Source organism: Staurois parvus, unplaced genomic scaffold (genome assembly GCF_062004578.1).
Source record: "Staurois parvus isolate SC_StPar_1 unplaced genomic scaffold, SC_StPar_1.0 ptg000479l, whole genome shotgun sequence".
In the NCBI taxonomy this organism is placed as follows: Eukaryota; Metazoa; Chordata; class Amphibia; order Anura; family Ranidae; genus Staurois; species Staurois parvus.
This window is the reverse complement of record NW_028318275.1, coordinates 1,926,660-1,952,931: the sequence shown is the minus strand read 5'-3', so window position 1 is coordinate 1,952,931 and position 26,272 is coordinate 1,926,660. Positions and strand designations below refer to the sequence as shown.

Genomic DNA, 26,272 nt, shown 5'->3' with positions numbered 1-26,272 from the left:
AAATGGGGCTGCTCTGCAAGTGCCCCTCAACTGCATGCTTCTGCAGGGTCCTGGGGTTAAAGAAGGTGGTGAGAAAACAACACAACGCTGTTGGCTTTAACCCCTTGTTTGCTGTGCTGCACAAGGTTACAGGTTGCAAATGTAAATGAACCCTTACTGTTCAGAGCACCCTATAAGGCTGCTTTCACACTGATGTCTGTGGTTTACCTGCACTGTGGGTGCAGTGCAATGCATCTGTGACTTTCCTGGGTTAGCTACACTTCGCCATAAACTTCTATTATATCCTGCAGGTGTGATGCACTTTCTGAAAGGACACCAAAACTCCTGCATCCAGGAGTTTTGGTGTGCTTTCTGAAAGTGTGCCAAGCCCGCAGGATATAATAGAAGTCTATTTTTAAGCACAGCAAAGCTGCAGGTACACTGCAGCACACCAGTGTGAAAGCAGCCCTATACTATTATGCCCAGTGTATTGCTTCACATTGACATGAAGATCTCTTCTCTCCTGCTGCTGGCACCACTCTGGAGACCGCTAGCCGGGATAAGAGCGCTCCATAGTACAGATGGACAATAATCTAAAACACACTGCAAAAGTAACCCAGGAGCTTTTGAAGGAAAGGAAGTGGAATTTTCTGCAATAGCTGAGTCAATCACCTTATCTCAACCCAATTGAGCATGCATTTCATTTGCTGAAGGCAAAACTAAAGGCAGAAAGACCCACAAACAAAGAACAAATGAAGATCGCTGCAGTTAGAACCTTGCAAAGCATCAGAAAGGAGGAAACCATGTCTCTTTGCTGGATGGGGATGTCTCTTTGCTGGATAGGGCCATCTCTTTGAATATATAGGGGGCACTGTGATTAGCTTTCTAGGAGCACTGTGATATAAAGGGGACTGCGCTGTAAAGGGGCACTGTAATCAATATAGTGCCCCTTTACAGTGTAGTTCCCTTTATATTACAGTGTGGAGGACCGGCTCCGTGAATATTTCATTACCAAATGCCCCTACAACTGCCCTTGCACCCTGGAAATTGGCTGTTCAGTCTAAAATGCCTGGTACTTGATATTTATGTTCAGCCCCTTGAATTATAGCTGAAATTTGAATTAATTAATTTGAATTGTTTTGTATGAATTTATTCTGGTGCCATACAGAGCCAAAAGTATGAAAATTGTGCCTGTGTCCAAATATATATGAACTCCATAAGAGAAGGGAAACATGTGATTGTAAAGAGGAAAGGGTCCTGTTAAAGAGGAAAGGTAGAAATGGTAAACAGAAGGAAAAGTCATAGAAAAATATTATTATGGGGAGAGTGAAGGAATGGAGGTACCGTAATAGAGGAAGTCAGGCAATAAAGAAGACTAGAAGGATGAGTGCCTTTATGCCACTGCCCCATTCAACCATCTGGGTGAAGTCTCCGTGACTTAGAACCGCACAGGGATGACGATTCTCTCCCCTTCTTGTGATGATAATATAGGGGTCCCGAGCAGCCAGTCAAGCACCTGCACTGTTACCTGCTTTCTGCCTGGAGATACCAAGTATTACTCCCAGTGAAAAGAGCAAGGATGTGAAGGGGCAGCATGTGAAGCTGGGGATGAGTGAAGCACAGCTTCAAAAAATTTCTCCTCTGCAAATGCTTGTTGTATTTTTCTCCATTTTATTTCCCATAACAAGCCCCAATGACCCGTGCAGCAGGATAATGTACATTTGTTTCAAATGGTACAGCCAACCACAGGAGGGTCAAAACATTTTGTCTGCACAATGGCTCAGCTATATTAATGCCAGTTTGTGTTCCTCTGTCTCTTACAGACTTTGTGCCCGTCACCTTCATGCTCCCGGCAGATTATAACCTGTTTGTGGAAGAGTTCCGGAAAAACCCTTCCAGCACCTGGATCATGAAACCTTGTGGGAAAGCTCAAGGGAAGGGGATATTCCTTATAAACAAACTCTCCCAGATTAAAAAATGGTCCAGAGACAGCAAGACCTCCTCGTAAGTAACCCGTGTCTTTCCAGCTGCATTTATGACTCTTGATTTATTATCTCAGTTTATATGTAATTTGTCACCTTAAAATAGAACTAAGCCCATTGATTTAACTGTTTCCTGAAACAAGTTGCATTCAAGGCATTCCATGAATGATAACTGTCACAGCTACTTGTGTTCTCAATGGCACTGTCAAGGCATTAAATGGACGGTGTCATAACTGATCACTGATCACATGTGCAGCACCATGACAACCGCAGATTAAACAGAGGCTAAGATGGAAGCCTCCATGGATGTAAAGAACAGGGAGGTTTAGTTTTCTTGTAAAAAAAAAAAAAAACCCTTTTGTAGCTGTACAGAAAAAAATTACCCTCTCAGTTTGGGAACACATTTTTTGGGATGTCTCTAATATTCAGCTTGCTCTTCTCCCTTGCACATCAAAGCAGGCAGCTCCAGAGCTGTAATTCTATTTCACCACATCCTAGAATCACCTGGATAATAAAGTCCTTGGCTAGTGAATCTGCCACTTGTGTTATGCAATTTTTTTGGTTTAGTAAAAGTGATGGCTTTATATGTAAAAATACTTTTTAAAGTGACATTAAAGCTTTGTTTTTGTTTTTTCTTTTAAAAAACATGTCATACTTATCTGCTCTGTGCAGTGGTTTTGCACAGAACAGCCTTGATTCTCTTCTTCTCGGGGTGCCCCACCGGTGCTTCCGGTTCCGCCCCCTTGACCAGTGCCCCCAATAGCAAGCCGCTGCTATGGGTGCACTGGTGCGTGCTCACTTCCAAGCCCCGCTCCTATACATTCATAAGATGCATAGAGCTGTGGTTCGGGCCCATCCCCGGCTCTGTCCTTAGTGGCTCACTGTCTGTAATTGACAGCAGTGGGAGCCAATGGCTCCTGCTCCTTTTGTCTCAGCCATTGAGGAAAGAGAGACCTGGGACAGCCAAGGCTCCCGTTCACATCGCTGGATCGAGATGGGGCTCAGGTGAGCATTAGAGGGGGCTTTGGGGAAGGGGGGAGCACACAGAAGGTTTTTTAACTGAAGGTAAAAAAACCTTCAGCCTTTACAACCACTTTAAGCTTACAAACCACTAAACAACAGAAAAGAAGATGGGTTTTGTGTTGAACTATTGCGAGTCCCCTGATTCCCCTAACCAGGCATGGCACCCCCTTCTCTAGATTTCTTGCTACATTTAGCCCCAAATGTCCACTGGTGGCCAGAAGAGGGAACAAAATACCCCTGTACCTGTCCCCTGCCCCCTATACCTATCTGCTCATAAGTGTCCTTTCCAATTCTGCAGCCTTCACAAGACGCTTTGGCATGTTGACACTTCTGGTATTGTCAAATGCTTTTGTCCTAAGCCATGGAGTGGTTTCTTTATCTTAGCTTTATGTCACTGCTGACTCCTGTAGTGATGTAGGTGTGGGAGGATGAGACCATATCATGTGGCAGGGGTATCCAAAACTCCCAGAAGTTTCAAATATAAAAGAGTCTTGTGAAGGCTGCAGTATCATAACAGACAAAATGTAGGAGATATTGGAGAGGTGAGGTGTTCTCTTGCAGGAATATGTAATCTTTATATTTTTTTGCAAACCCAAGATGGTTACTTTAAAGGCAGCCCATACATTAGTCCGTTTTTTTTCATTCAACAAGCTGGTTGAACAAAAAAAAAAGACCCAGTTCCCCTATACACACATTCGAGGTGGATGGAGGAATCCCTCCCACTGAGGTATTGTATTCTGACTGCGAGGAGACCTCCCCACCATCAGAATATACCGATCAGCGCTGCAGTCTATAGCCCGCAGCTCTGACTGAATGGGAAAAATCTGACACAGCATTTGTGCAGAAGTCGATTGTTCGACTACAACCACAGTGCCCATAACATGGATTGAAATTCAGACGGTCCCTGCTGAACTGGCCGAATTTAGATCCATGTATGGCTGGCTTTAGCTTGAAGCTTGGAGTTCCACTAAAAAGCTCTGCAATGACTATAGCTACAGTTAAGTTTTATAGTCACTGTCATCTCTAGTTGCCTGGTATCCCCTTTCCTCTACAGATTTATTGCTACATTTAGACCGGGTTCACACTGATGCGATGCGGGAAATGCTACAATTCCTGTGCATTTCCCGCACCGCATTGTAATCACATGGCGTTTAATGCGATCTGGTGCAGGTGTCAATATTAAATTAATGACACCTCGAAACAGATCGCAAAATGCGATGCGATTGCCTGAAATTGCATTGCATGGTGAGAACACCCATGCAATGTGATTCAAGTGCGGGTAAAAAAAAAGGGTCCTGTACCTTTTTGTGGTGGGGATGTGATGCGATTTGAGCCATACAACATGTTTGCCTCAAATCACACTGCACAGACATTGCATGTAACAGGAATGTGGTGTGATTTCTGTGCGAATTACATGCATTGTCCCAAACCGCATTGCTGTGCACCCAGTTTTAGCCCAAAATGTTTATTTTGATCACCTTCCACTCTGATACATTCCTGAAGCTTCTACATGTCAGTCTGATTGTTATTACACTTGTATATGATAATGATAAAAAATAAAAGTAGTTTTGTACAAACATGTTTTTAAAGCTGAACTCCAGGCAGACCACTAAATATATAGATTACACATTACTCAGAACTGCTTTGACTGCCATAGAAATTGTACTTCTGTCCCTTCAGTCCTGAGATTTACACAGCTCCGCCCCATAGCACAGGGGAGGAGGACCTAATCTTTCCCTTCTGCAGTTCAATAGCACTTACAGGTCTAGTCCCTCCCCAGTGATTAGAGACTAAAATGGAGAAGCAGCAGACTTCTCTCTGTCCATCTGTCACTGTCCTCGCTCCTCCTAATAGCATGTTCCTGGCACTACAGCACAGTTGAATGGCTTCTTGTACTGCTTCTCCATCTCCCAGTCTGAGTTCTGCTGTTCAGAGGTTTACAAGAGGCTAATACCAACTCAAGTTCAAGTACTTACACTGCGTGCATTAAAGCTTTAATAATTATTACATGTAAATTGATTTATATGTTTTATACTCTATTTGCCTGGAGTTCAGCTTTCACGAATCAATGTTATTTTTGGTGATCGTTTTGGATACAAATGGTGATAAATCTCTGGATGTATTTAGGTTTGTGTCACAGTCTTCCAAAGAAGCCTATGTTATCTCTTTGTATATCGACAACCCATTGCTGATTGGAGGGAAAAAATTTGACCTGCGTCTCTATGTCCTTGTCACCACCTACCGACCTCTCAAGTGTTACATGTAAGATTCTTTGTATATGATTTAATGATGATCAGTGCGGATTCTGTCATGCTGAGGGATTTTGAAATTGAGGGCCAACTCACTCGAAATGCAGTGTGAGAAACCTGCATTCCGTGCGTGTTTCCCACACCGCATTCAATCTGCAGAGGGTGACAGTGCAATGCGAATGACAACCCAAATGCTGGTTGCAAATGCAGTGTGTTTGCCTGCACCGGACTACATGGTACAGAACTACCATGCGATCCGGTTGCTCTGTGTTTTGCAAACTAGTGCTTGCACTACTTTTGCTGTGGTCCAGCGTGATTTTAGCTTATTTCAATAAATGTGCTTAAATCGCACTGCACCCGGATCTCATGTGAATCACACAGGAACACCGGGAAGGGGAGCTCTTGTGGTGAGGTGATTAGGAGGAGCATGTTACATGTTGCACCCTGAATGCGGGTGTAAAATATATCATGTTCCTGACGGTGAGCCTATCCTTTTTATGTCTAGTCCTAAATCCACATATAGTGTATTTTTTACCTTGTCAAATGACAAACCTCTATCTATATATTCTATTCTTAACCCTGAAAAAGGGGGGCTGATAAGCCCCCGAAACATGTAGGATACTGTGTTTAACACACAGAGTACAGAGGGTTTAGTAACAACAGTAAAAATCATTCTAATTATTAAATTTGTTCTTTTATTTTAATTTATTCAAGAATAAAAGTAAAAGAGTAGGGAAGTTAGAGTCTGTGTAGGTGGAATATCACCAGTAAACATATAGTATATTAAAAGAAAGGGGGAGGAGATGTTCCAAAAGGAACGTATCATGAGGACAGAAGCATATTTTTCAGATAGAATGGCGCAAGGCCTTCTCGGTGGTGGGTGATTCAAGGAGAAATATACAAAAAAAACCCCCCAAAAACAATCCCTTAGGCAATGGTACTCGGTGAAATATTCAGCCAACCTAATTTTGCCCCATCTCCCATTTTCAGGGATCCTTGGCACCCCCTTATTTCCTCCAGCTTACGACAACACTCTTGCATTTTGTTGGTGGTGCCTAAGAGGCATTATTTTTATATATGAGCTTCTAACCACATCAGAAAATTATAGAAGGCTTTACTGGTACCAAGGGAAAGCACGGTTCTTAAAATTACAATATTTTATTTACAATATTGTTAAAAGGTAACAGTAAAAGAACAGGGAATGTAGCCCCTGACAACAAAATTACATCTTCATTACATAGAATGTATCAATTGTACATACCTTCAAGAGTAGCAAATCATTAAGGTCAAAGTTTTGCAAAGACCTTCTCTTTGCATTCAAAGCAGAGTGCCTTGACTAAATAAATACACCGTTCAAAAACAATTAAAGGATCACTTTGAAAACACATCAGATCTCAATGGAGAAAAATATGCTGGATATCTACACTGATATGGACTGGGTAATGTGTTAGGAACGTAAAGATGCCCCATCATTTGATGGAAATGAAAATTATCAACCTACAGAGGACTGAATTCAAAGACACCTTGAAAATCAAAGTGAAAAAATTATGTAGCAGGCTAGTCTATTTTGCTGAAATTGTTTGCCCAGAAGTACAAGGTGTTCAGTGCTCAGAGACATGGCCAAGGTAAGGTAGGCTGAAACCCGACCACTGAACAAGACATATAAGTTGAAACATCAAGAATGGGCCAAGAAATATCTGAAGACAGATATTCAGAAGGTTTTATGGACTGATGAGATAAGTGACTCTTGACTGACCAGATGGATGGGCCCGTGGCTGGATCAATAAAGGGCACAGAGCTCCACTTCAACTCAGACGCCAGCAATGTGGAGGTGGGGTACTGGTATGGGCTGGTATTATTAAAGATGAGCTAGTTGGACCTTTTTCGAGTTGAAGATGGACTCAAAATCAACTCCCAACTGCCAGTTTTAGAAGAAACTTTCTTCAAACCATGGTACAGGAAAAAGTTTGCATCTTTCAAGAAGACCATGATATTTATGCAGGAAAATGCTCCATCACAGGCATCGAAGTACTCCTCTGCATGGCTAGCCAGTAAAGGCCTTCAAGATGAAAGAATATTAACATGGCCTCCTGCCTCACCTGACCTAAAACCTAATGAGAACTTGTGGGCCCTTCTTAAGCGGGAGATTTACGGTGAAGGAAAACCGTACACCCCTCTGAGCAGTGTCTGGGAGGCTGTGGTTGCTGCTGCACAAAAAGTTGATTGTCAGTTTCTTGACCTGATGACGGACTCCATGACCCTTATTGAAAAGAAGGGTGGCTATATTGGTCAATGATTTTTTTTTTTTTTTTTTTTTTTTTTTTTTTGGGATTGTCAGAAATATTTATTTGTAAATTTTAAGTTTATTATTCTCACTTTAACAGATGAAAATAAACAAGGGAGATGGGAATTTTTTTCACTTAGTTGTATAATAATCATGCACACTACTAGCCCCCCAATAATTTTGCACACATAGATATTATCCTAATAAACCTTCTTAAATATTCAGGTTTGAGGTTTATTAAAATTTTGGATTGACCGAGAGCACTGTAGTTGGTTAATTATGAAATTAATCCTCAAAAGTACAACTTGACTAATAATTGTGCACACAGTGTAGATATGTACTTATCAATAACAATTCACAGTAGAACATAGTAGTGCTCATATGTACATTCACAAATCCCGCAAAATTGAAGAAGATAGGGAGAGCAGTTGGTGGCAGCCCACAAGCTCAAGCAGGTCAGGTACACACTGCACGGCTCACAGAACACACTTGATGGCAGAGGAGATGCTTAATACAGTTAGGTCCATATATAATTGGATACAGGCACAATGTTAGATTTTTCAGGTATTTACCAAAACATATTCAAGCTACAGTTATATCATGGATGTGGACTGAAAGTGCACACTCTCAGGTTTAATTTACGTGTATGTACATCCAAATTGGAGGAAGGGTTTAGGAATTACAGCTCTTAAGAGTAGCCACCCCCCCCCCCCCTTTTTCAAGGGACCAAAAGCAATTGGACAAATGAATCAAAAGCTGTTTCATGGCCATGTGTAGGCTACTCCATTATTTCTTCATCAATTAAGCAGGTAAAAGGTCTGGAGTTGATTCGAAGTGTGTTATTTGCATTTGGAATCTATTGCTGTGAACCTACATCATCGTTCAAAAGAGCTGTCCATGCAAGTGAAACAGGCCATTGTAAGGCTTCAAAAACTAAACAAATCCATCACAGAGATAGCAGCAACATTAGGAGTGGCCAAATCAACAGTTTGGTACATTCCGAGGAAAGAAAAACTCACTGGTGAGCTCAGCAACATAAAAAGGCATGGGCGTCTACAGAAGAAATCAGTGGTGGATGATCACAGGATCCTCTCTATGGTAAAGAATAACCCATTCACAACAACCAGTTGAATAACACTCTCCAGGAGGTGGGCGTATCATCGTTAAAGTCTGCAATCAAGAGAAGACTTCACAAGAGCAAATACAGAGGGTTCACCATAAGGTGCAAACCATTCAGAAGCCTGAAAAATAGAGAAGCCAGATTAGACTTTACCAAAAAGATTTTTTAAAAAGCCAGACCAGTTCTGGAAAAGCATTCTTTGGACGGATGAAACTAAGATTAATCTGTACCAGAATGACGGGAAGAAAAAAGTGTGGAGAAGGCTTGGAACAGCTCATGATCCAAAGCACACAATGTCATCTGTAAAACATGGTGGAGGCAGTGTGATAGCATGGGCATGCATGGCTTTCAGTGGCATTGGGTCATTGGTGTTTATTGATGATGTGACAGAAGACAAAAGCAGCCAGATGAGTTCGGCAGTGTTTAAAGAGATACTGTCAGCCCAGATTCAGCCAAATGCAACAAAGCTGATTGGGCGGCGCTTCACGGTACAGATGGACAGTGATCCAAAACACACTGCAAAAGAAACCCAGGAGTTTTTGAAGAAAAAGAAGTGGAATAATCTGCAATGGCCGAGTCAATCACCTGATCTCAACCCCATTGAGCATGCATTTCACTTCCTGAAGGCAAAACTAAAGACCCACAAACAAAGAACAACTGAAGACAGCTGCAGTTAGAGCCTGGCAAAGCATCAGAAAGGAGGAAACCCAGTCTTTGGTAATGTTCATGGGTTCCAGACTTCAGGCAATCATTGTCAGTAAAGGATTCTCAACAAAATATTAAAAATGAACATTTTATTTATGATTATATTCATTTGCCCAATTACATTTGAGACCCTGAACATGGAGGGACTGTGCATAAAAATGGTTGCAGTTCCTAAAATTTGTACTTGATATTTATGTTCATTTGATATTTATGTGAATTTAAGCTGAAAGTCTGCACTTCAAATTAATTTGGATTGGTTAGTTTTAATCTATTCTGGTGGCATACAGAGCCAAAAGTCTGAAAGTTGTGCCTGTGTCCAAATATATATATGGACCTAACTGTATATCTAAAGAATGGAAATGACCTGCAGTATTATATTATGTTAACAAGAAGATCTTTTTCTCAGTAGGACATAATGATTAGGAGTTCCTGTATGTCCAGCTAGAAGAGTCTTATGACATTTGGAATACAAAGTTAATTTATATGTGTGAGTATATTTTGCCAGATAAGGCCACTGTAATATATAATAGTCTATACTGAGGTTATAGAAGCTATTTTGACTTCATTTGTATCCCTTTTTTTAGCAACTGTGCAGTGTGTACCTGGTCAGCTTGGGCTTGTGTGATTGACTTCCTTGGGCTAACAGGATGAAGCTATTGGATGAATGGCACTGCACTACATGCATTTCTGCAGTGTCTCCATTGAAGTCTATTGAACCAAAAAAGCAACGTTTTGCATTTAAAAAAGTCTGTGACCCTCTCCAAAAAAAGCATCGGGTGAAAACACGGAGATGTGAACGTGTCCCATAGGAAATCATGTTAAATGGACTGCTGTGCGTTTCTGAAAAATGCAAAACGCAATGGAATAAGCATAGGTGTGAAATTAGGTTTACTGCAATTCTGATGATCATCCTTAGAATCCAAATAAAATGCTCCACCAACACTTTAACCATTCTTAGACTGGCCATACACTGATCAATATTCGGATGGTTTAACATGAACCGGCTGAATTTCAGTCAGCATGTACCTGTCCCCACTTGTCAGAAGTTTATCGTTTGGCTGAATGAAAATAAAAAAATAAATAAAAGTAAATGGCCAGTATTATTGCTTTTCTGTCCTGTATCTTCTCCTTTTCATGTGCTTTAGTGATTGAACACTTTTTAGTTACAAAGATATGAAAATTGCTATCATCATGCAGAATATAACAGTCACTGTTTTTTTTTATCTATAGGAACAATAAACAATATTAATGCGTTTCTTTGTAGGTACAAGCTGGGATTTTGTCGGTTCTGTACTGTAAAATATACTCCAAGCACCAGCGAGCTAGATAATATGTTTGTACATCTAACAAATGTCGCTATTCAGAAACATGGGGTAAGAACATTTTTTTTATTTTTGGTGGAGTTTTTTCATAGCCCAACTTCAGCTATTTTTTTTTTTTTTGGCTAGGCTGGAGAATGGTTAGAACTTTGGGTCTTAGTTCTTTATTGTGGGGACATCTAGTGGACAGGGTGTCGCAAAGACAGAAAATGAAGGGAAATCTCCCCTAATAGGAGCGGAGACAAAAAACACTTTTTTAGTAGGACATGGAAGGGTTGGAGTCTTCAGAAATGTTTTTTTCTCATTGTTTCTGTGGTTTCCTGTACAAGTGACACTAATTCCCTTAAAGATGAACTCTGGGCACAAAAATATAATTTAATTATATTCCCTAAAACCAACTAAAACGTTCCTCCTGCGCTTATTAATGGTGTCAGTGGGAGGAATAGTGCCCCATCATTGGTATCACTGGGAGGAATAGAGCCCCATCGTTGGTGTCAGTGGGAGGAATAATGCCCCATCATTAGTATCAGTGGGAGGAATAGTGCCCCATCATTGGTGTCAGTGGGAGAAATAGTGCCCCATCGTTGGTGTCAGTGGGAGGAATAATGCCCCATCATTAGTATCAGTGCTGACCCCTGTTGCAGTATGGTGCTGCTGCAGCCAGCATATGTGGTTGCAGCAGCACCTCTGCACTGCACACTTACCGGCTTTTCCCTCACTCGATTTTCACGGGTCCGCTCGGCTCCGCCTCCTCGCCCGTGATTGGCCGCCTGTGTACCTTTCCTGAGCTACAGTTCTGGCGGCCAATCACCGGTGAGGAGGCGGAGCCGAGCGGCAGGAGTGAGGGAGTGGCCGGAGTGACGGAAGGAGCAGCGCTTCCTGGATGGATCATCGTGGGAGCCAAGTAAGAGACAGCAGCCCTCTGCCCACCCCTGTATGCGCCCCCCTTGACGGAGCCTTGCGCCCCCCCTGGGGGGCGTGCCCCACTATTTGAGAAGCACTGGCTTTAGAAGCAGCGCCCCCTGCTAGACATCTGCACACGTTGACTCGAGTATAAGCCGAGGGGGCCGTTTTTCAGCACAAAAAATGTGCTGAAAAACTCGGCTTGTACTCGAGTATATACGGTATGTATCTTTTGGAGCACGATTCATATAAGATTTTTTTGTGGACATTTAGAGATTTTTTTCTGTTGACCTGTCACTGAATAATAATTTTTTTGTTATTTACTGTTGATTGCTTGTATTTAAACTCTGGTCACTTTGTTTTAGGAGATTATTCCCCCTTATTTGGGGAATCACAGATTTTTACACCAGTTGGGTTTTTTTGTTTGTCTATTGGAATTTATGTCCGGGGAGTTATTACCCTGGGGATTTATTTTGATTGGTTCTTCACTTTATGAGGTTTGGAGAGAACCTTATAACACAGTATTGGGCACTACTGTATATATTATTTGGCACTAAATATATTTCCTAAAAGCCGCAAAGGATATAAGTCCACAATGCTTCTGCGGACCCAGATATTTCTTTTGTAAATGCACAGTGACATCCTCACTGTTCTGTACTTAGCCTGTGCAGAGAGCAGAGCTGTGGGAGGCACCCAGAAGGCCCCACCCACTACAGGATGGCTACATACAGAATTATTCTTCTATGTCTCACTTCTCCTACAAAGCAATTCATAGCTGAGAATGTCTGAACCAGGAATAAAGTGATTGTTTCCCACGGTACAGTGGTGCTTTCCTGCTTTGGACCTTCATGAGCTGTACATGGCACTACTCCTTGATCCAGCATAGAAGATGACACAGACATTAGTGAAGGTGTTGGGGTTTGATTTTTTTTTTTTTTTTTTTTTCTGTGGATAAAATTTTGATTTGCTATATTTAGCATTTTGAACAGCTCCTAATGGTAAAGCAACAACCTGATTTTTAATCAGACTAGAGCTTCTTTAATCAAACCTTCATGGTACTTGCAACTCAAGGTTTTTTCCTTGCCAGTGAGGCACGTATTTGTTATTATTTTATATAAAGTTTCTAGATTACCCACTAGAGGGAGCAAACACAATTTGCAGTCACTCCACCTTCCTCCTTGACAGCTGTTGGGATGTCAGCCGCACAGGAAGAGCATTGTTTTTAATGAATCCACTGGCTCATAGACTTTTTGTACAAAAGTACAAACATTGCGTAGCACTGCAAGACAGAAAGCCGAACCTGAAATGTAAAGCAGTTTTAAACTTTTGTTAAACAGGCCCCAGGTGGTTGAAGCCATAGTGTGCTAGAATGCATTGCACTAGCACATTATGACAGACTAGATTGTGAAGCAAAGCCCTACAGTGCTGAGCTGTCGATTCTTCTGGCGCTTTCATCTTCACCTGGTCTTCTTTACTGTTTCACACTCTCCACTTGCTTGAATGGCTGGGCCATGATGACATCACTCCAATGCATGCACATGGGAGTCACCATTGTGACATGGCACTCTCTGCAATCATGCTATGGGCAGTCTGCCATGAATGCAGAGTGAACCACGCATTTTTCAGTACCCTAGACATAGAAGAACATATAACCCTTTCAGTGCAGGGGGCAGCTCCACTGCAAAAAAGTTGTGTTTTTTTTCCTGGAGATAGAATTTAAAGCAACCATAGACAGATGGAAATTTGACCAATTCAACAGGAACCAGCTGAATTTTGATCTGTTTATAGGCAGACTAGTTGTACTGAAGTTGATCCATCAATCGACTTCAGTGCAACCAGCCTAGTCATAGCCACCAGCAGTGATCAGCCTAGCCACACTCCCCATGGGAAGAACACAGTAGCAATGCGGGAGGGATTTCCCCATCAAAACTGACTGTGTTGATGGGAGAATTAAGCTATTTTTTTTCCTTCAATTATGGGCTGCATAATGTATGGTCTGACTAAGGAAATCACAGTTGGGCACAGATTAAAATGGAAAGGTGATTTTCAATATCATTTAACTACAGAATGGTTTGTGTATCAATTATATATGTGATATAAATTTTTTTTTTTTTTAACAAAACTGAAAATTTCTTCTACAAGAATAAATGCAGAATATATTTAAGATACCAACTGGAACAATACAGTGTTTTAAAAAAACAAAATAATACAGCAAGCTATCACATCTTCTGCAGAAGTGATGCCCGAGAATTGTTAAATCACATTACAGCCAAGCCTCAGGCCACTTGCTGGGTTATAACACGTTAGTGTCTTCTCTAGGATGACTACAATCACATCCATGGTGGGAAATGGACAGTCAGTAATTTGCGTCTGTACCTGGAGAGCACGAGAGGACGAGAAGTCACTGATAAACTCTTTGATGAGATTCACTGGATTATCGTGCAGTCCCTGAAGGCAGTGGCGGTAAGTATCTTCTTTTATGTTCTGTGTGAAGCCTCAGGAACCAGACTGTCTAAAGGGAGCACTGTGCCTTCCAATCAGACTCTGAATTTATTTTTCCTAGACCCTACTGTAAATATGAAATGGGAAATTTGGTTGATCAAGAAAACAAAAAATTGTTCCTAGTTGATTAAACGTTTGTTTGCTGTGACTTCATCTTTATTCAGAGACCTCAAATGAAAACTGAAATTAACATTTGTAGTAAAACAATGAAGTCAAACTCTGAATGGAAATAACACTTAACACTTTACAATTGTTCTAGTTTATTATGACATTCTGACTGTAAATTTACCTTGTCAACTCAGCTTTGGAAGGGTATGTAAAGTGGTTTATTTGGGCAGTCAGGGACAAATGCCAAACTGATATGGCAGCTCTAATCACTTGTTGGTTTGCTGGTCATGTGATATGGAATGTCCAGCATTCTCCCTCTTTTTGCAACCCTGGTTTAAGTCAAGAAGTGAAGCCTGAAGCTAGGGCATGACTATAGCTATAGTAAAGTATAAAACTGCTAAGGGGACCAAAAGCACAGCAGGCCCTGCAAGGTCTGGAAGCTGCTTTGAAGGCCATTCATGCTTTATCTCTAGATGAATTGCCTTTGAGATGGAAATTAGAGAGGCAGGGGGCCCTTAATGGTATAGCTATGGAGCCCTGCTTCCAATGGAGTCTGTTGGTATAAAGAGAAGATCTAATTTCTCCCTTTTTTTTTTTTTTCTTGAACCCGCAGTTAACACTGAACCAAAAAAATGCATGTAAACACATACAAAAAAGTACATTAGGGTGTGTCTTGGCCCACCTTCCCCTGCCCTTCCTAGTCCTTGTGACCTGGTAACAGAAATTGCCCTGGTCTTGGCCAACAGGCTTAGCCCATGAGGCGGTGCGCAGAAATAAATCGAGAGGTGCTGTGGCCAAGTGCTCATTCTCACAGTGGGATCACAAACCTAAAGTGATACTAATGCAGGCCATAGACGGGTCGAAAATCGGCCGATTTTTCTTTAAAAAAACGAAAAATCGGTCGTTCAAGCAGCCGATGTTACCAGCAACGGTAAAAAAAAATCGGCTGATTTTCATCCCGTCTACAGCCGGAAAAAAGTGTCCCTGCAGAGAGCTCCGCTATTTCTTTGACAGTTCCTTGACATTTACAGCGGTTGCAACAATGTATTTGTATCCATTTAGGATACAGATGTTTTTATTCGGAAACAAATAGATACATTGTTGCAACCGCTATAAATGTCAAGCAACTGTCAAAGAAATAGCAGAGCTCTCTGCAGGGACACTTTTTGCCGGACTGGAATTCCTCCTCTTCTTCTTCTTCATCCTCTTCTTCATCCTCTTCTTCATCCTCTTCTTCTTCCTCTTCTTCATCCTCTTCTTCTTCCTCTTCTTCATCCTCTTCTTCTTCCTCTTCTTCATCCTCTTCTTCTTCATCCTCTTCTTCTTCTTCTTCATCCTCTTCTTCTTCTTCTTCTTCTTCTTCATCCTCTTCTTCTTCATCCTCTTCTTCCTCTTCTTCTTCCTCTTCTTCTTCTTCTTCCTCTTCATCCTCTTCTTCTTCCTCCTCTTCCTCTTCTTCTTCCTCTTCTTCTTCCTCTGCTTCCTCTTCATCTTCTGCTTCTTCTTCCTCTTCTGCTTCTTCTTCCTCTGCTTCCTCTTCATCCTCTTCTTCTTGCTCTTCATCCTCTTCTTCATCCTCTGCTTCTTCTTCATCTTCTTCATCCTCTTCTTCTTCTTGCTCTTCTTCTTCTTCTTCCTCTTCTTCCTCTGCTTCTTCTTCTTCCTCTTCATCTGCTTCTTCTTCTTCCTCCTCTTCTTTTTCTTCTTCTTTTTGTCTGCCTCTTGCAGGTCACTGCTCATGCGCAGATTTTTTTATCGGTAAAAAGATCGGCCGATTTGCCCATCATTGCTGCGAAAATCGGCCGATTTTTTTCCAACTTTACCGATAAAAAAAATCTGCCAAAATACCGAAAAACGGCCGAACAATAAGCCCACTAACGATCCGAAAATCGGCCGATTTTATTTTCGGCCGAAAAATCGGCAGATTTTTGACCCATCTATGGCCTGCATAAGAATACCCCCAGGCCTCCACTCCCAGGGGGCACTAGCACCGCAAGCTCTCTGCCTCTCCAACCCCAGGTCAGACAAGGCAGTACAACTCAAATCAGACACTGGGCCCCTTGTAACCCTTCACATCAGGGAAATACTCCTGACTCATACCTTAAATTGTGCATGCTCAATTTAGTTTCTTTCCTATGGTAAAGATCCCCCATGCCTCCCCCAGTCATGCCAGCAGGGATACTGTACAGCCAGCTAGAAGGCCAGAATGATGGTGGAGCACCATTAGTGGTCACTAATGAGAACAGATACAACATGTGATCTTAGTCAAAATGCTGAGAAGCGATAAAGAATGGATCTAAACCCATAGGCCCCTTGCACACAGGCGTCATAATTGATGCTGTGACACCTAATGTGCAAGGGGCCAAAAATTGTGTGTAAAGACCTTAGTAATGTTGAGTATAGGCAAGTGAAGGTGTGTAAGTCTATGGTGGAGTATAGACGAATAAAATTCTTCATTGCCAGTATTGTGGCGCCTTGCACACGGGTGTCACAAGTTCTGGAGTAAACCTCAGTAAATTATGGCGCTTGTGTGCAAGGGGCCTAAACGAGTTAACTTGTGAGTAAATTACTGCACTCAAATGTCAAATTTTCTAATTTTGTTTTACTGCTCTGTTCTCAATGCTGTATTACTGATCTTTTCTCAGCTGTGTGCAATATCCCATAGACAACAATGCATCTCATTTCAGATCAGCAAAAAAAAACTCAGCATTTTTTACTCCTGTGTGCAACAGGTCTAACTTGATTAACTGTACTGTTCTATGTTTTCCTTCATTGCATTTAAGTTCTTTCAATCATGTAGTCTCAGCATCACATGTGGTCTTTGCCTACGACAATCTGTTTCTAAATACAGTCTAATTAGGAACATCCACTACTCCAGACTGACACACACCCATCACGGCATTTTGATATTTTCAAAACTCCTCTTGAGAAGGGTACTGAGGCAGGGTGCTGTTATGTTTAAGGAATATACAGCACTCTGGCAACCCCTCCCACCAGTCATGATCTGCCTACATTATATAGAAAAGCACAGGGACCTGGTAATGGCATATTGGGTCTAAAATAAAGTATGTAATAAAAATGGAAAGGTTTATTAAAATTACATTGCTATGGTAAAGCTTGTGAGATTGTAGTGGCTAGGATCAGACCCACTTTAATTGGGGTATTGTTTACAGATCTTTTTTAAGACAAATGTTTAGTAGAACCATTATATTTTACAATGATCTGTGGTGCATTATGGAACATTACAGACATAGCTGCTATACAGTTTTTATATATGTTTAAGTGTGTATTGAAAATTGCTGAGATAAAATAGAGATTGTTGGGGGATGTCAATACTGTACACTTTATATTGCTGTGAAAACAGAGGGGAAGGGTTAGACATTTTCATTGCTGTCTTTGTCCCTGTTGATGAGATGCACCCTCTCTATTTGTAGTGGTGACTGTTATCATCTAGAAAAAGAGCGAGGGGGTCAAATTGTAGAGTTCGACTTTAAAACTCATGTCATTTCCTGTTCTTAAGACACAAGTGGAAGTGAGAGAAAATATCTCCAAAGTGAGATAAGTCCCCTCCTAGCTGTCACCAGAGCCAGCATCCCCATTGAAAGCGTTCCACTCTATTTCTGTTGTGGTGACAACTCATGATTTTGGATTATCACTCGCCTGGACAAAAAGAGAGAGTGAAGCTCCCTAATAACATGCAGACAGTAGTAAAAACCTGACAGGTGTTCTATTAAAAAAGCTGTACTTTAGATACACTTTACCACTTCTTTTGCTTTTTATTTCTTTTAAAAATGTCTTCTGTCATTGTTACTAGGCCAGCAGTTTCTGGGAACTGGAAGCCTCTTATTTGTTGCTATTGGATGGGATCATTGATATTTATTGTCATTGGATCTGACAAGGTTTTATTGTGACTGCCAGCAGATGGCGGCACTGGGACGGTATTATCCCTGCAGGGAGCCTGGCGCAGATGTAGAATGTGAAGACCGCGTACTAGCACAGACAATTATGCGGCTGATGGTAAACAGAATGTAGAGCGTAATTACAAGCTACTATGCGGGCTGCACTACCCACAATTTTCTGCGGTTATCTGTAACCTAAGTACATGTGTTTTCTGACAGCGGAGCCGTTAAACTGCAGGGCATAAAATCAATTTCGATTCTGGACTGTAATCCACAAACAAAATCAGTAATATTAGTGAAATTTGACTTCTTTTTCAGAAGCTTTGAATTCTGAAGATTGTGTCTGACCACTGAGGCTGGGTTATAATAAAGTACATTATAGGAATTGGGGCTGAAAAAATTATAATGTATTTCAGTGACTGCTTCTATAGTGTTATGAAGCTTACAGTACTCTGCAAAAGTCTTAGGCAGGTGTAAAAAATGCTGCACAATAAGAATGCTTTCAGAAATAGAAGTGTTAATAGTTTATTTTTTATCAATTAACAAAATAGAAAGTAAATTAACAGAAGGGAAATCCAATCAATATTTGGTAAGACCACCCTTTGCCATCATAACAACATCAGTTCTTCTATTCCTCTAGGTACACACAGTTGTACACACAGTTGTTGAAGGTAGGTTGTTCCTTGGAGAACTAACCACAGTTCTTCTGTGGATGTAGGCTTCCTCAAATATGAACACTTCTGTTTCTGAAAGCATTCTAAATTTACCACATTTTTTTCACACCTGCCTAAGACTTTTGCAAAGTACTGTATATGTAAGTCATATAGGGTGCATTCACACCAGGCCAGTTCACATCACCACATTACAGTGATGTGCGCTAAAAAAATACATCATGCAGTAGTTCTTTCAGGTTAGCACAGTGCAACACAATTCACTGCCATTTTCATTACATTTAATTTATTATTAGCTGCTCCCCCTCTGCCCTATAGCACAAATACTGCTACAGGGCGGCTGGGCTGTGCAAAATCACGTGTGTGTATATATACGTGATTTTGCATTTCCGGGTAGGAGGCGCACGAACGCCACCCTACCCTCGCTGCCATTGGCAGTTACGGCTGTCGATCACCAGGTCTCGGCTGGAGATTCCCCGCCGGCACCCGACGTTCACCAAAGAACACTGACGGGAGAGGTCTGTATGTAAACAATACAGATCTCTCCCCTGTCAGCTCCAGCATGCTGCTTTGTTTTGCCCTGCATAGCAGAGCAATATAAAGCACCGGTGCTTACACAGTAAATCACACAAGGCACACATAGTAAAACAGCACACAGTTAACCCTTTGATCACCCCCCAGATGTTAACTCCTTCCTGCCCGGTGTCATTAGTACAGTGTCAGTGCTTATTATTAGCAGTCCGTGTCACACCCACCTGCTACCATCCCAAAGGGATCTCATTCTTTTCATTGAGTATTTTGTTATTTTTATGTTGCTCAGCAGAAGGACTGAGGCTCTATGGCACAAAGACGTGTAAAAGGAAGATATTTTGGCAGTAGAGTCTTAGAATACTATGGGGCGTATTTGTTAAAAACATCACATAGCTGTTTGTCCATCAAAACTGCAAGTAAATTTGGTCTGTGGGAATGGGGCAAAATTCATTTTTTCCATGCTATATTCTCTGCAATTCAAATGTGTGAATGTGGAAAATACTGCATTATGACCACTGGATGGTGCGAGGAGCATCCTCATTTGCTGTGATAGCACCATCTAGCAGCTATAATACAGTATGGTGTTGGTGTTAGATGGTGTTGACTCTCATAGGAAGTAAGCATTCTCCTCAGTACTGTTTAGCGGCCATAATTCGCTATTTTTCACAAACACATTTGAGTTGCACATTCGCACAGAAATAATTTACATGCAGTTTTCATGTGCAACTTTGTTATAAATATACTTCTGAGTCCTAACCCTGTGGGAGTTCAGTGTCGGATGGTGATATCATTGAAGGAGTTTTTTCCCCCTTCGGTTTTGACCTGTTGATCCTGCCAGTAAGGAATTTCCCAAGTTAGTGCCAATGCTGTATGCACCTCTACACTCTAGGACCCAAGGGCTTGGTTGTGTACAGGTACATGTTTGTGTGATCAACCTATCACATAGCCTCTAGCTTCCATACTGCCACCAGTATGATGTGGATGCTCACAGCAAAAGATAGAGTACAGAATGGGAGAAACATGCATGACTTTCTTTGGCAGATAACACTAGTTTAAATATTAGCGCAATGCGCATTCTTACAGTATAGTGATGTATAAATGGAATCTTGTTTCTAAAGGTAAGTACCAGCAGGAAAGGGGGTCCTACTTCCAAGAGAACATGTCATTTTACCATTTGCCCTCCTTGAAGTGATACGTAAAATATGCAAAAGATACCCCTGTAGCTCCATGTGCAAAGACCTTACTGACTTTCTTCATTTTTGTCAAAAAAAGATTACTTTCATTGTGCTGCCTGTGATCACGGCCCTCAGGGTTAATTATCCGTTCTCAAGCTGTGGATGGAAAATTAAACTTTCCCTAAGTCCCAGGGAGCCAGCGCTGGCTAAAAAGGCTAGCCTCTGTCTGGTGTGTTAACCACAATCCCTTGTCTGCTAGAGCTCTGCCAGAAACATTAGGAGAGACGTCTCTCATCTAATGACTGCGATATATAACCTGCTGAGGAACTACGAGTCCTAACTAATGCAGCAAAGCTACAGAGAGACATGTAGCTCTTCAGCAGTAAGGTAGAATACCCAGGGTCTTTAAAATAAGACTCAATAAATAGATGTAAGCATAATCACTAATGTGTTATATAAGCTTTGACATGTTAGAATGTATGTCAGGGAAATGATCCGCCAGAAATGCACTCAGCTTTTAATTTCTTATGATGGGCTGACAACACCAACCATTTTTGTGGACTGAGTGGTGTCAGCCCTGCCCAGTTGTCTTTTGCTAAACTACTGAATGCCTCCCACTATCATCATCTCCAAAGCATGGGCACTAATTAACTTCTAGTCCAAGATAAAAACTGGGAGAGCTAAATAAACATTTTGAGACCACATAGCAGGAGAACACGGGACAGCTTTGATTTTCTGACAGCTCACCAGTTTTTGTTTGCACTTGTCAAGCTCATTGTTGGAGTGTACATACACTTTAATGTGATTTCAAAAGTCTTTTTCAATATTTCTTAATCAGCTTTGATTAAAATTATAATTGTTGATCCTGGCATAAAAGTTCCTGTGATCCAGGAACTGTCAAACCAAACATTCAGTGGTGCCCTCTTGCATTTCTCCCCCTTTCTCCAGCTCAGAAACAGGGGACTGAAATGAAAACACAATGTTATCGTTTGCCTGTAAACTACTCGTCTCTCTATTCTCCACGTAATGGAGGTAAAAAGGCAGACATATTCAGCCTGGGTGGCAACCTTGGTTCCTTCCATAGATACAGGTTGAGGAATGACCGAAGACCCCCAGAGACAGCAAGTGTGTTATTCACAGTAGCTAAGTGGCTATCCCCTCCACCTAGCAGCACTAGGGTCAGTAGTTTGAATCCTAACCACAGCTTTCCCTTCCTGGAGTTTGCATGTTCTCCTTGTTTTTGTGTGGGTTTCCTCTGGGTACTCCGGTTTCCTCTTACACTCCAAAAACATGCTGGTAGGTTAATTGGCTCCTGTCTAAATTGGCCCTAGTATGTGTGAATGTGAGTTAGGGACCTTAGATTGTAAGCTCCTTGAGGGTTAGGGACTGATGTGAATGTACAATATATACTGTATTTTTCGCTCCATAAGACGCACCTAGATGTTAGAGGAGGAAAAGAAGAAAAAATAAATTCTGAACCAATGGACTGCAGACACAGTACAGGAGATGACCAGAGACTGCGGACATAGTACAGGAGATGACCAGAGACTGCAGACTTAGTACAGGAGATGACCAGAGACTGCAGACATAGTACAGGAGATGACCAGAGACTGCAGACATAGTACAGGAGATGACCAGAGACTGCGGACATAATACAGGAGATGACCAGAGACTGCGGACACAGTACTGGAGATGACCAGAGACTGCGGACACAGTACAGGAGATGGCCAGAGACTGCCGACACAGTACAGGAGATGGCCAGAGACTGCCGACACACTACAGGAGATGGCCAGAGACTGCGGACCTTTGTGGAGTGGGGGGAGGGGCGGGTATTTGACAGGTACCTGCTCCCACTTCTGTGGCGTTGTCCCCCCCCCATAGTCTTATGGGACACATGACAGGTCCCACAAGACTACGGGACCATTCACAAAGAGCAGCGCTTCTCGCGCATGTGCAGTGGATACCTGGCTGTGAAGCCGCAAGCTGTCACAGCCGGGTGCCCACACTGAAGATGCTGCCGCCAGGGAGAGAAGACAGCCGATGGAAGCAGGACACTGCTGGACTGAGGAACAGGTAGGATGGAGGAGCGGGTTCTTCTGCACAGTAGAGCCGAGTATTCTAACACGGTAGTGGCGGCGGCGGGAATACCGGGCTGGCCGCTCCATATTCACTCCATAAGACGCACAGACATTTTCCCCCATTTTTTTTTTTTTTTGTTTTCTGGTTTAGATACACTTAAAGTAGAGCTTTGTCAATGGCCAGACCTCACTATACCCAACCAACCTGCTGTTTGGAAATAAAGGACGAGAACACCTGTGAGGAAGCAAATAGATTGACATCACTATTAATTGCAGTAGAGTCTGATTGGCTCAGTACTGGCTCTCCCTCACTGGCCTGTTCTGCAGGGGATTACATGAAGCTAAACCAAAGGCAGATACTCATACTAGCAGTATTTAAAGATAAATGTAAACATTTTAGTATCTGCATGGATGGATTTGATAATCTTTTATTATCTGCCTGAAGTTCTTCTCTACGTAAGCACAGTTTTCTCTAGGAATGAAGCCTGGCCAGTGAGAGGTTAATGAACGGCCATTGATGTTGTTCCTCAATGTGTGAGACCGCCATTGCTTATCGTTGTGATGTTCAGGCTGAGTCACAGCTGCATGTGATGTGGTTTACAGTCTCTGCGGAGTAATACCCGGGATCACATTGCACTCATCACATGGAAACTGCTCTGCAGGACATAGATTTGACTTTAGAAGTTTCCTAAAGAGTAGACAAGGTTATAAAACTCTCATAGGGGCCTCAGATGGAATGTTCATTCTAGATCTTTTTTATTATTTCAGAATTGCTGCCATTCTTCCACAGGGATGTAGAGAAGTGGCCCTACTGAAAGATGGGAAATTAAAATTTGACAGTTGTCACTGAAACAGGAGGTTGCAGAAATCTTCCACTGGGGACACCTGTTCTGGCAAGTCTGAGAGATTTTCCCTCACTGTAGAGATATTTCCTCCCACTTCCTGTTACATATGCATGGCAGGAAATGAAAGGGGGATCTGCCCAATGGGACATAGCCAAAAAAAACTGACAGTGGTTTTATCCATACGGTACTCTATGCATTTCAGACAAGGTCCTTTTATTTAAAGTGGAGTTCCAGTTTTAAAAAAAAAAAATAAAATAAAAGTCAGCAGCTACAAAAACTGTAGCTATTTACTTTTAAAATACAGCCACTTACCTGTCCCTCGGTCCAGCAGTGTCCTCACCACCGCAGGTTTCACCAGCTGCCTTCTCTCCCCAGCATCTTTAGTGTGCGCACCCGGCTGTGACAGCTTGTGGCTTCACAGCTGGGTGCCCACTATACATGCACATGTAGCGCTACACTTTGTGAATGGCCTCGTAGTCTTCTGGGACCTGTCACACGTCCCGAAGACTATGGGGAAGGAGGGGAGGACGACAATGTCCAGTCGCTTTAGGCGATAGCAGTGGGAGTGGGTACCTGTCAAATTCAGGTACCCGCTCCCCAAAGGTGCCAATCCTTAATGGGGAGCAGGGGACAAAGGCTTAAAGCGGAACTTACCCTTTTGGGTGGAGCTCTGCTTAAATGTAATTCCTATTCCCCTTCCTAAATGTTTCACAAAAGGGCAAAAATGTATTCATGGAGGAAAAGTACTCACCTTTCCCTGACTATCATAGTGTGGGGAGTGACAACATCCTCTTCCAAACAGATCTCTGCGACAGTTTATTAGCCCAAATGCCAACTGTGCATGGCTGTCTTCGTGTAAGATTTGAAATACTTAACAAGACAAAAGCTGGGCAAAGTCTGAGGCTGAATTTACACATAGTGCGGTGACTGGCATTTTACAGTGCACATGAAAAATTGTTGTTTTCTGTGTGTCCCATTCACACTGCAACATAGCTCAGAGCTGTGCTGCAGCGTGCTGTGATAAAATGCAGAAATGCTGCATTTTATTGCAGCTTACTGTACAGAATTGCACCCCGCTGTGCAGCGCATTGTGTTGATGTACAGTGACATGAATAAGGTGTACTTTTGTACACTTCAAATGAAGTTCAGTTAAAAAAAGGGGGGCTGTATGATGCACTGAATTGTGCACCGCACAACCCCCTATCTCAGTCAGAACAGAAAGCAGTCTATTGTGTGTGAATCCAGCCTGAATAGTTTGTTTTTTTTAGAAAGTATCCACAGCCTTAGTAGAAAAGCCTGTCCCCTGCCAGCATGCTGCAGAGAATGTTTCTTTCTGTATGAAAGCAGTGGTCTCTTTGCATAGGTCCAATATACCACCTGCTGAGTCAGACCCATAGCTGTACAATCAGCTTATGTTTCCTGCTGACAGGAGAGCTCTAGCTGTTACTTATCAGGGATGTATTGGATCTCTGTGGAGAGACCACTGCTTCTACACAGAAAGCAAGGGTCCTTTTCTGCAGCATGCTGGCAGGGACTGGCTTTTCTACTCTGGCTGTGTCCACTTTCTACAGAAAACAAACTTTGCACATCTTTCATTTTGATGAACTCGGAAGGTATTCAGCTGATTTTAACTGAAAGTTAATTTTTGTTTTAATAAAAGTACTTTGCCTTCATTAAATTAGGCTCTTATTAGATTCACAAAAGTGTGTGTTTGCTTTGGTATTTATTTTTTATTATTTGCGTTGCTTTTTTTCCTGTTCTGCTTCCATTACAGTTGTCATTTCTTTTCTCCAGCCAGTGATGAACAATGACAAGCATTGCTTTGAATGTTATGGATATGACATCATAATAGATGACAGATTAAAGCCGTGGTTAATCGAGGTGAGTGAGTTCTACATTTTGTGCAACGGAGACCCTTGCAGTTCATTAAATGGGTGTTAGCATAGCCCTATTATTAATATTTGTACAGATTCATAAGGGTACATGTAGATATTAACAAATCAAATAAAGCTTGATTCACAAAGATTTGCAGAAGGATAAGGATCTTTATTTTTAGACACGTGACTGTAATTTTCAAATCTCTTTGGACTCCCCATCTCTGAATTCCTCAGTTTCAGCTTTGTAAATTGAGCCTCTAATCACATCTTGCTTTGAATAAAACAACTGCACCAGCCCCCCCCCCCCCCCCCACGCTCTTTCATGTGAATTAACCATTTCAAGTCACACTTTGAATGTTGCACGTTTGCACTTTATTTGTACACTGGGACTGCACTAAAAGTTTTTTTAAAATGTATACTGGTTATTATATTTATTAATATATAAAAAAATTTGTGTCACGCCCTTTATGCACAGTCTGTATGGTATATTCAGGGTTAACATTGATATATTCATAACTATATATATTTATGTATGTATATTTTTGTGTTTTTTTTATATATATATATACACAGTATAGTTATAATGTATTGTCGTTTAGGAAGCATTCATACCTGAGCAATGCAGAATTGTTGGCAGAATTGCACAATTCTTGCCTCAATTCCAAATTGTGCTAACATTGTGTTTAAAATACGCAGTGTGCTTTTGGGTGCCATTCATTGTTAATGGTACCCCAAATGCTGTTCGCAGACATGCATTTGCTGCACATTTTGTCATTTGACAAATACGCAATCAATGCACCAAAATACATATTGAAAAAAACACACAACACTCCATACCCAAAAAAGGTTCAGTTTGGCTCTTTGGGGCTTTTTTAATGCACGTTTTGGTGAAGTTTTTAACAAAATTTTGCTGCTTTTTTTCAACGCAAATTTTTTTTAAAAATGTGAGCTGAAATTATTATGTGCATTTTGGTGCTTCTTAATGTTTTGGCTCCTTTTTTACCTCAGTTTTTGTGTGTTCT

General features: G+C 41.7%; 1 protein-coding gene across 2 annotated transcripts in view; it reads left to right on the top strand.

Annotated features, from left to right (window-relative positions):
• Window positions 1–26,272, top strand: part of TTLL1 (TTL family tubulin polyglutamylase complex subunit L1) — a 46,834-nt gene that overhangs the window by 11,112 nt on the left and 9,450 nt on the right. For both annotated transcript variants that reach the window (XM_089689513.1, XM_089689514.1), the window contains exons 4-8: window positions 1,803–1,983; window positions 5,112–5,246; window positions 10,607–10,715; window positions 13,884–14,027; window positions 25,168–25,254. In XM_089689513.1, the coding sequence (XP_089545639.1) occupies window positions 1,803–1,983; window positions 5,112–5,246; window positions 10,607–10,715; window positions 13,884–14,027; window positions 25,168–25,254 (656 nt within the window). The remainder of the gene's footprint in view (window positions 1–1,802; window positions 1,984–5,111; window positions 5,247–10,606; window positions 10,716–13,883; window positions 14,028–25,167; window positions 25,255–26,272) is intronic.